Source organism: Poromitra crassiceps (assembly GCF_964638095.1).
Source record: "Poromitra crassiceps genome assembly, chromosome: 17".
NCBI lineage: Eukaryota > Metazoa > Chordata > Actinopteri > Beryciformes > Melamphaidae > Poromitra > Poromitra crassiceps.
In genome coordinates this window covers 30,670,190-30,680,985 of record NC_139635.1, presented here as the reverse complement: position 1 = coordinate 30,680,985, position 10,796 = coordinate 30,670,190, and the positions used below count along the sequence as shown (strand labels likewise).

General features: G+C 47.1%; 1 protein-coding gene across 1 annotated transcript in view; it reads left to right on the top strand.

Annotated features, from left to right (window-relative positions):
- The window catches only part of wnt3a (wingless-type MMTV integration site family, member 3A), a gene marked incomplete at both ends in the record, with an annotated part of 19,915 nt that extends 9,495 nt beyond the window's left edge, over nucleotides 1–10,420 (top strand). The window contains 2 exons of the mRNA XM_083653560.1: nucleotides 8,969–9,234; nucleotides 9,941–10,420. Of these exons, the coding sequence (XP_083509686.1) occupies nucleotides 8,969–9,234; nucleotides 9,941–10,420 (746 nt within the window). The remainder of the gene's footprint in view (nucleotides 1–8,968; nucleotides 9,235–9,940) is intronic.
- Between the last annotated feature and the right edge of the window lie 376 nt (nucleotides 10,421–10,796).

Here is a 10,796-nt window from a genome sequence, read left to right as displayed (position 1 = left end):
TGATGTTTTTCTATGAATTCTCCTGTGATTTATTTCTGGATTACAAATGGTGCACTCCCTGGGTGCATCATTCATTATAATCCTTGTTCAAATAGACTTCAGAGACTGAATAAGCTATGAGCAGCCTGTATGCATGAAATAATGTACACAATTAGGCGAGTGAGTTCTGTCTTGTTGGAGTTTTCTTTAGAAGGGAATCCCCTTCGATTGTTCCTCTGTATGTTGAATTCCTCTGAAGTCCCTTACACAAGACTTTTAACTGATGGATTTTTTCAAAATAGACATTTGCCCCTAGATTCTATGCTGATTGTATTAAGGCTTACTCATCATGAGCTCAGGCGGTAGAAATCCCCCCTATACATTTAACATAAAAAAAAATCACAAAAATCACAAAACCTAAACAATACACATTCAAAAGTGCTGTGGAACAGCGCTCATGAACTACAAGCTACAATTGAACTTCCCATTCAATTTTTATTTAAAGGGACAGCTCACCCTAAAATCTAAAATGCATATTTTTCCTCTCACCTGTAGTGCTATTTATCCATCTATATCGTTTTGCGATAGTTGCCTTTAGAGCTAGCGGGTGTAGTTCGGTCAAAAGAAAATAGTTCCTCCATGAAACTGCTCATAACAAGGTCTGTGGATTATCTTGAGTAACGGGGTCATGCTTTCTGGAAACGAGACATTGCTGTGGAGTTGATCAAATGTATTTCTTTGGCACTTTGAGCACCACAAGCCGAGTGCCATCCAGTTCCATTGTATTGGAGAGAAGGCAGAAACTCTGCGGCCGATATCTCCAAAACTCAGGCAACTAACACAAAACGTTATAGATGGATAAATAGCACTGCAAGTGAGAGGGAATGTATTTTGGATTTTAGGGTGAGCTGTCCCTTTAAGTTAATATATTTTCACTGTATTTTCAGTCTACATCATTTAGCCAGATGCCTGTTCAGGTTCAAATAGAAACAATGTGGGCAGTGGGCACAGTTGTTTTCAGTGCTATTTCACAAATCTGGAGACTAGAATGAATCTCGATGCATCCACTGATTTAACTTTACATTTAACTTCACTCAAACAGCATGCCAGGACACTCTTTTTGCTGTTTTATCTGCTTCCTCTCTTGTGTGTGTGTGTGTGTGTGTGTGTGTGTGTGTGTGTGTGTGTGTGTGTGTGTGTGTGTGTGTGTGTGTGTGTGTGTGTGTGTGTGCGTGCGTGCGTGCGTGCGTGCGTGCGTGCGTGCGTGCGTGCGTGTGTGTGAACCTGTCACCTTGTTTGGGGGGAAGATTGGTGCTTACCATGGGGGAGGAGAAGAGGTTAGTTAGGGCAATTGCTTTTAATAAACTCTTGAGCCGGTTGTTACATTGATAGAGGGGGCTTGAGCTCAAGTAGGTGGGTAACGATAGGGGCTCACAATCCGAGCCCTACTGTGGTGCAAAATGCCATCCCATTGCCCCCCCCCCCCCCCCCCTCCCCAGCCTAAATTGCAGGGGCACTGACTGGAAAGAGGAGGCGGCTACCGGGGCTTTAGTAAATCATTTTGATTGGATTAGGGTCACTGAGGCCCTTCATAATGTGAGAGGTCAAAGTGGCTGGATTAAGTGCCTTTGTCAGAGGCCGAGGAGAGTGACTCTGGAGCTCACAGGCCTTTGATAGGGCTTAGTAGGAGAGGGCTTCCATTGCGTTGGATTTGATTGATGCTTGTGTTTGTCTGTGCAACAGGGTCGCTCTCCTCACTGGTGTCTGTGTGTCTGCCGTGCACACTGTTGTGTGTCTGCCGTACACACTGTTGTGTGTCTGCCGTGCACACTGTTGTGTGTCTGCCGTGCACACTGTTGTGTGTCGGTTTCCTCCCTGCCTTTTTTTTGTGGGGGGGGGGGGGGGGGGGGGGGGATGAGAGACTGAAAGGGATAGTAGGCCTTAGATGTAATAGACTCCAGAGGCTTAGCACCTATCAGCTAGCCCATTACCGCCCTGCTCATCTTTACCACGGAGGTTAGGAGCTTGTTTTACAGACATGGATTAAGCCTAGAGACCTCGAAGAATGTCAGACAGGGGATATTTGTGGAGAGAGAGAGAGGGCAGTTTTGTGAATTGAGAGGAGAGGAGGCTACACCTCACAGCAGAATGGAAGACTGAATGGAAAACGTGCTTACAGGTTCGGCCTGTGGAGATGCTAATGTCCTATCCACCCTGTCTCCTCTCGTACGAACACAAATACACAAACGTGGTCATGCGTAATCTCACACACACACACACACACACACACACACACACACACACACACACACACACACACACACACACACACACACACATTGAAATGGCCACACACAAACAAACATGCATCCATGCACGGGCCCACTGTCATGCACAGACACTGCTAAAGAGGAGATGAAAGAGTTAAATAACTCCTTCCTACAAAATGGACCTTCTTTCTCTCTCGCGCGCGCGCGCGTGTGCTCTCTCCCTCACACATGGGCTGGCTGTCTGCCTCTCTCGCTCTCTCTCTCTCTCTCTCTCCACACCCCAAATCACAAGCCCTACCCCGAGGCTATGTCTGCGTCAGCACTCATTAATTTACATTAACCAAAGTGTCAAAACATGCACCGCTGGAATCTGCGTGTGATGAAAGGCAACAGAAGGCTGTGCAGGTGTTCTCAGTCCACAGAGCCGATCCCAGAGCGGTTTCGGCACACTCGGTATTTGCAGAAGATCGACCTATATGGTCATGATCAAGCAACGGTTTATGAGTCATATGACAGTATTAGCGTGTTCAGCATTTTTACAGAAAGTGGACAGTCACAATTTCACGAGTGGCGCCAACCATACAGGTATGGACATGAAGAGTTAGTCACTATTCTACTTGAAACCATTAAAAATTGAATGAGTTTTATATAAAAAAAAATATATATATATACAATATATACAATCCTATTATGTAATCTGCAAAGCACATATACGTAATTGCAAGTTTCATACTATAATCAGTTGTAGCTAACCTCCATTATGTAATAGATTCACACAGAAATTGTCAGCACATCTGAGGTGGCCAAATGACATGTATTAGGAAAGCCACCTTAATAAGCTCAACTAAACCAATCAAACGGAGCCCCATCTAAACCAACTGGGGAAAAAGGTGGGGAAATGCGGGTTGCGACCCATGACCCATGACCCCAGGATGAGAAAGTGTAACAATTTAGGATGTGCTAAGAGGTCCTGTGCTTTTCATAAGCTGCATGTCTCTCCATGCTGGGGGAGGGAGGTTAGCTTAGCACGCCGCTATATCATTAACTCTGGGCCAGAAAGAAAGAAGGGGTGTGGTAAATGGAGTTGATGGGGGGACCTTAGTCCCGCTCCCTGCTGGGCGCTGCTCGGAGCACAATATCTTCGCAACCCAGAGATTAAGCAGGAGAAAAAGTGCTTTTCCCCATTCACACGCCCTTTAGATTGTTTTATTAAAGCATTTGAATAGGGATTTCCCCGTCTGCCGACAAGCGGGGTCCGGCCAACGCATAGTTCTCTGTTGCTATGACTTAACTTGGTCCCCACTAATCACTGGCCGGGGCAAATTTCATATAAAATATCTGGGGCCATTGTGGGCCTAACGCAGCGTGACAGTGGCAGCACAATAGGGGATTCAGCCCCCCAGCAGGTTGTAGGGACCACTTGCCCTGCCAGGGTCTGGCAAAGTTTGGTGGAGGATACCATAAATGGGTCTTAAAACCGAGGAAAGCAGTGCAACTCGCGTGTTTGCAGGGGGACTGAAGGTCAATCCGACTGCAGGTGTATTCAGCACTACATTTTCTACATTCTATCAAACACCGGGCTTGATAAAGACAGTTTAGCTTTTTTGTTCAATTGAATAACATCAAAACACTAAAGCAAAGATGATCTCAATAATATCAAAATCAGGGTTTTATTATAATTGGAACGTTAATTGTCTTTTTGAGAAGTGTAAATGGCTCTACTACATACGGCTCAGCACAAGGTTCACTATTATGGTAGTGTGGTGATTGTGGAGACTACTATTTCCCTCATAACCATCTGAGTACTGTGCTTGCATGGGTTAAAATATTGGGAAAAATCAAAATGAACTGCATAACCGTAATGCATTAAAGTAATAGCTTGTGACTTAATGGTAAGAGTTAGGGCTCTGTAATTAAGAGTTTGAGAGCTTAATGGTCAGTGCATCATGTGGCACTTTATAGACTAGTGTCTTGTCTGGGATTGTAAGTATAATGTCTCAAAACCCTCGCTGTCACAATTCTCTGCCCGAACCCGAGCCCGGCCCGACTGGGCCGATGGGCTGGAATTTCCATTAGATTCCTCGTGCCTGGGTTTGGCCGGGCCGGGCCGGGCTCGTGGTCAGATATAATACATTTTTTATATATATAATTGGGGTAATATTTGGTGTGATAATCAAAATGTTATAACCTTGTAACCTTAAAACCATATGTATTCATCAGACTGATCAGAGAACATGGACATAGTTTAGATTAACAGCCAATTTACTAAGTAAATTTCAGGTTCTGGCCGGGCTCTGGCCCATAAATGCAGCTAATGGGATGGGCTGGGCCGGGCTCAAACAGAATGGGCTCAGGTCGGGTCGGGCTTGCTTTTGGGGGCAATCTAAGCTCTACCCTCTATTCACCCCAAGAACAGCCCAGCCCAGAACATATTTATTTTGCCCCCGATTCACCTTCCTTTTCTCATTTTGCCCCCCCAGATAATCCTCTTTTTCTCTCTCATTCTCCTCTCTCTGCCCCCTTTTGCGCTGCAGAATCATCGTCAGTCAACCATAACGTCACAATTTCCAAAGGCATACCACAGGGTTCCATTTTAGGTCCACTTCTCTTCACGTTTTATAGTTGTAGTTCTGTGAAACATTCTAAAATCCATTTCTACGATGATGAGATGAGACAGTCTTGTATTCCGTAAGCAGCCTCTAAATCTTTGGCATTCCAATTCCAATCTCTAGACTGACTTCACACCTTAAATACACCATTTTATCTTACATCTTTATTGCCCTCCAAACTGTAACTACCTGATTGTATCGCAAACATGGCTCGTGGTAGAAGTGCTAAATAAGAATAAATAGAGAGATTGACCTGCACTATTGTTGGCTGGGTCCAGAACCTTCAAATCTGCACAGTTGGCTGCTTCTGGATCCGGCATCGTGACATGCAACACCGACTAGTCCAATGAGCGCCGAGGGGGACTGACGATTAGCCAATCAGCACCAATAAACGGCGGGACTAACATTGTTGTCAAGCTGTTGTCAAGTGCGCTGAGCCTAATAACAACAATGGCGCTCGCTAGACGAGATATACGCTGCTATCAAGGCTCTTTTAAATAGATAAAAAGTACCAATTACTTTGAAATCCGAACAGCACTCTGCTTTGAAGGCATTTATTCAAAGGGGAGATGTTTTTGCAGTCTCCTCACTGGATTATATTCAGACAGATACGTCGGTCTCTAGTGGTTGGTTAGGGAAAATCGAATCCCCCTCTGGGATTTCCCCTATGGAAATCAGTTAGAGTGGAGGCGATTTCAGACTGAAGAAGGAAATGGAGTGTAACGAGTTGCAAATTCAGTCTGATACTAGGCTAGCACTATTGACTTCCTGTCCTGATAATGTGGTTCTAATCTGACACAGTAGACAACCCTTAGGTGTTCGTAGGTCTTTGGACATTTTAAAGTGACTGGAGAAAGCAGCTTAGGACATTGGTATCCTTGTGCACAACTGCACATTATAGTACTGTGAAGTGTGTGGCGGAGGATGCCAGTGTAGACCTTTCTCTTGCATCATTGTTTCTAATGCCCTTTAGTCTTCAAACTGGTTGGAACCTGCTGTAAGGGAGGAGCTCATACTCCCTCCAGCCTTATATTCCTCCCTTTCTTTCTTTTCCCTCTGTCTCTCAATCTTTCTCGCTCTTTACACACGCAAGCACGTGCGCACGTACACACACACACACACACACACACACACACACACACACACACACACACACACACACACACACACACACACACACACACACACACACACACACACACACAAGCTCAGTTTTGCTGTCATTCCCAAATTTCACTATTGATCCTTTTTATCCTCTGTACTTAACTCTCTGCTGTCTTGCATGCTAATTGTCTCATATATGACCTGTTTTTATGTTTACCCCTGGTCTTTCCACTCTCTCTCTCTCTCTCTCTCTCTCTCTGTTTTTTCTTGCTCTCTCTCTCTCTCTCTCTCTCTCTCTCTCTCTCTCTCTCTCTCTCTCTCTCTCTCTCTCTCTCTCTCTCTCTCTCTCTCTCTCTCTCTCTGTCTTTTCTTGTGGTGTGGTGGTGCAAGACCATACAAGCACATATGTTCAAGGCAACCTCCCTGTCATAATGAATCGTGTTAAAGCAGGGAATGCTGAAGCATGGAATGTCTACAATGGCTCCCCTTGTATCAAATTGATCGCTTGCGATTGCATATCTGGACACTCCGCAGACGACCCCATCTCCCTGTTGTGTCTGACTTGTCCCTTCAGAGTGAGGCCATTTCCTAACCTTTCAAAAGCTTAATTGAGTCTCTTAATTATAGGCCTGTCAGGCCTGTCTCTTCCTCTCATCTCTCTGGAAGTTCCTGATCCCTCTGAGTCATCAGTCAGCTATGTCAGACAGAGACAGGGGGCCTTGCTGGCCTTATTCAGAGGCAGGAGGAAGGATGTCTGGGCAGGATGAGCTGAACCCACACGCCAGTACACCTTGGTGTCCAAGAACTAGACAGACACCAGTCCACCTTGGTGTCCAACAACTAGACACACACCAGTACACCTTGGTGTCCAAGAACTAGACAGACACCAGTCCACCTTGGTGTCCAACAACTAGACACACACCAGTACACCTTGGTGTCCAACAACTAGACACACACCAGTACACCTTGGTGTCCAACAACTAGACAGACACCAGTACACCTTGGTGTCCAACAACTAGACACACACCAGTACACCTTGTCTCCAACAACTAGACACACACCAGTACACCTTGTCTCCAACAACTAGACACACACCAGTACACCTTGGTCTCCAACAACTAGACACACACCAGTACACCTTGGTGTCCAACAACTAGACACACACCAGTACACCTTGGTGTCCAACAACTAGACACACACCAGTCCACCTTGGTGTCCAACAACTAGACACACACCAGTACACCTTGGTGTCCAACAACTAGACACACACCAGTACACCTTGGTGTCCAACAACTAGACACACACCAGTACACCTTGTCTCCAACAACTAGACACACACCAGTACACCTTGTCTCCAACAACTAGACACACACCAGTACACCTTGGTGTCCAACAACTAGACACACACCAGTACACCTTGGTGTCCAACAACTAGACACACACCAGTACACCTTGTCTCCAACAACTAGACACACACCAGTACACCTTGGTCTCCAACAACTAGACACACACCAGTCCACCTTGGTGTCCAACAACTAGACACACACCAGTCCACCTTGGTGTCCAACAACTAGACACACACCAGTACACCTTGGTCTCCAACAACTAGACACATCTCCTAGTCAACACTAATACTGGACTATCTACAGTTAACCACTTGACCACTCTGTTGGTATAATTCTTATGGCCCAATCCCACCGCAGCTAGTAGCGCGGTCCCGCTCCGCTCGACTCGACTTTTGGTCTCATCCCACCGGTATAAACCGGCCCAGCTCGGTTAGATTTGGGGCTGAGCTGGGCTACTTTTAGTACCTGCCTCGTCGTGGTTCTATTCTGCCAACCCGGGTCCATACCGTGACGTGAAAACATTGTAGGCGACTGATTGGTCAGGCAGAATCGTGTTTACTCTCTATATCCTACTGACTGTCAATGCAGCGCTGCATACCAGTTTACCTTCTTTTCTCTTCTATTATGCTTTTCTATCAGTCTTTTGTTTTGCTGCCTTCGCCTCTGGTGAAATAAAATCGGCGCGGTGGTTTCAATTGTCCAAAAGTCCGCTGCTCTGAAGCGCTTGTGTAGTTAGTGCTGCGTCGGCTCCGCTAGGCCGCAGGCGCCTGGTGAAGCCGCGGTTTTGCCTGGTGAGAGGCCGCGGGGGTAGAGGCTTCACTCTAGCGCAACCCCCGTCCCTCGCGCCCGTCCCTCGTGCAGCGCTTGTGAGTTTTGACTAACAACAAAGTGATATCCATTCTCCTGGTCGATTGTCACTTTTGCCCATGTACACTGTAACACCCGCCCAACATGCTGTGATGGTATGAGCTGGCTGCTCAGGCCAGGATCAAGGACTGTGATCATGCCAGCACTGCTCTCTCTCTCTCTCACACACACACACACACACACACACACACACACACACACACACACACACACACACACACTGTAGGTAATTTAGAGGCACCAGTATTTCATAAACAGTTTAAAAGTTCTGTGTATGGATTTAATTGTAACGTTATGTTATAGCCTATTTCAGAACATGGGTGGAGGGCAGATATGCGGTCGCTGTGACGACCAGGTGTGGGCGGGGGCAGATGAAGGGCGGTCGAAGCAGAACGTCCATCGGGTTGAAGCAAGTAGAGCCGAGTGGTGACGGGCTGTGCAGGGCTGTAAAATGTGGTGGAATTGAGCCATTATTGGCTTGAGTTGAGAAAGATTTGCCGATGCGATAATACAAGATGGAACAGTAGCAAGTATCAATAAGCAGGTGGTGACCTACATTCCAACGACTTGTACAGATACATCATACGGATTTACTCCATCTTAGTTATGGCCAATACATGACTCAAGCTTTCTACAAATCTAATATGGAAAATAATCACTAGCATCAGGAAAAGGATGACTCATATATGACAGTTCATGATTATTTCATTCTGCAGTGGTGTTTCTCGCAGGAAGTTGCCTCCCAGTATTTTTCCATGCTGTATATCTTATGCTTATGTACTTCATTTTCCAGCCACACGAGAATCGGCATTTGTTCATGCCATTGCCTCGGCGGGAGTGGCGTTCGCTGTGACCCGCGCTTGCGCCGAGGGTTCGGCCACCATCTGTGGCTGCGACACACGCCACAAGGGCCCGCCTGGCGAGGGCTGGAAGTGGGGCGGATGCAGCGAGGACGTGGACTTTGGCAGCATGGTGTCCCGAGAGTTTGCCGACGCGAGGGAGAACCGTCCTGACGCACGCTCCGCCATGAACCGTCACAACAACGAGGCGGGGAGAACGGTTAGTTGTTTGTTTTTTGCTCTGAAGACTCTTTGAGATGATTGCCAGCTGTTGTTCTAGCAGTAGCAGTTACCTGATAATAATAGAGTGCCTAAGTCATTCATTCATTCCCCATTCATTTTTCCATTGATGTTTTGTAAAATCCTTATAAAATACAATATAAAGAGTGATTCAGCTACGAGATGAATCACGAGTGACCATAATTTTTTTGATTTGGACTCTTTTTTTTGGGTCAGAGTCAAATGTGTTATGGCCATCTGTTATGGTCATAGTCCAAGTAAAACTCTTACTAGAGGAATACCCTGTGTGACCAGTGGAGGCTGCGCAGCCATTGCGCACCATCACAGGTTCGGCCATTAATCTGCGCAACCATCGCAAATTCGGCCATTAATTGGCCCTAGGTCAGGCTTTACACTTCCTGAAAGATTCAGCGCGATCGCACGTACAGTAAAATGGCATCGCGTTGTGGTTGAACACAATTTCTGCTCACTCACTCACTCACTCACTCACTCACTCATTCACTCACTCATTCACTCACACGCAGAGACTTCACATTCTTGTTATCATTGGAGAAATGAATGGGGAATTCACTTCCGGAGGCCCCAAGCGGGCCCGGGAGGTAGGGGGCGGGACTTAAGCACTCTCTGATGTTTGATTAACACCTTGGCTTCTTGCACTCATCACTGTGTTTCTGTATGATTCTCAGTCCCTCAACGACAACATGTTCCTGAAGTGTAAGTGCCACGGACTCTCGGGCAGCTGCGAGGTCAAGACCTGCTGGTGGTCTCAGCCCGACTTCCGGGTGATCGGTGACTACATGAAGGACAAGTACGACAGCGCGTCGGAGATGGTGGTGGAGAAACACAAAGAGTCCCGCGGGTGGGTGGAGACCCTGAGGCCTAAGTACAACTACTTCAAACCCCCCACGGACCGCGACCTGGTTTATTACGAGACGTCGCCCAACTTCTGCGACCCCAACCCCGAGACCGGCTCCTTCGGCACCCGCGATCGCACCTGCAACCTGACGTCCCACGGCATCGACGGCTGTGACCTCCTCTGCTGCGGCCGGGGCCACAACACCCGGACTGAGAAGAGAAAGGAGAAGTGCCACTGTATTTTCCACTGGTGCTGCTACGTCAGCTGTCAGGAGTGTGTGAGGGTCTACGATGTGCACACCTGCAAATAGGGACCTCTCTGGCTCTTCTCGTCTCACCAAAAACTTCAAGACTTTTCAGTAGGCAGAAGAACACATACAAGAACGTACTTGGTAAACGTGAGAGACTCGAACCCTGACTGACCTGTCTGTGGATTCAGCCAACGGCAGGCAAGATGATGGCCTTGTGTTTCGAGCTGTGATGCTGAAACGAGCCAGTCTCTGCCTTCATTTACTGAAACATTTGAGCAGATGTTCATATCAGGATGCATTATCCACATGAACTGTGCATGGTGCTGGGTGATGACGACGACGACAGCAATGTTGCTGTCTACGACGACGATGGCGATGGATGGAGTGGGACGGGGTTGCCGAGTCGGGACTTGCAGGGACAGAAATGGGTTGCATG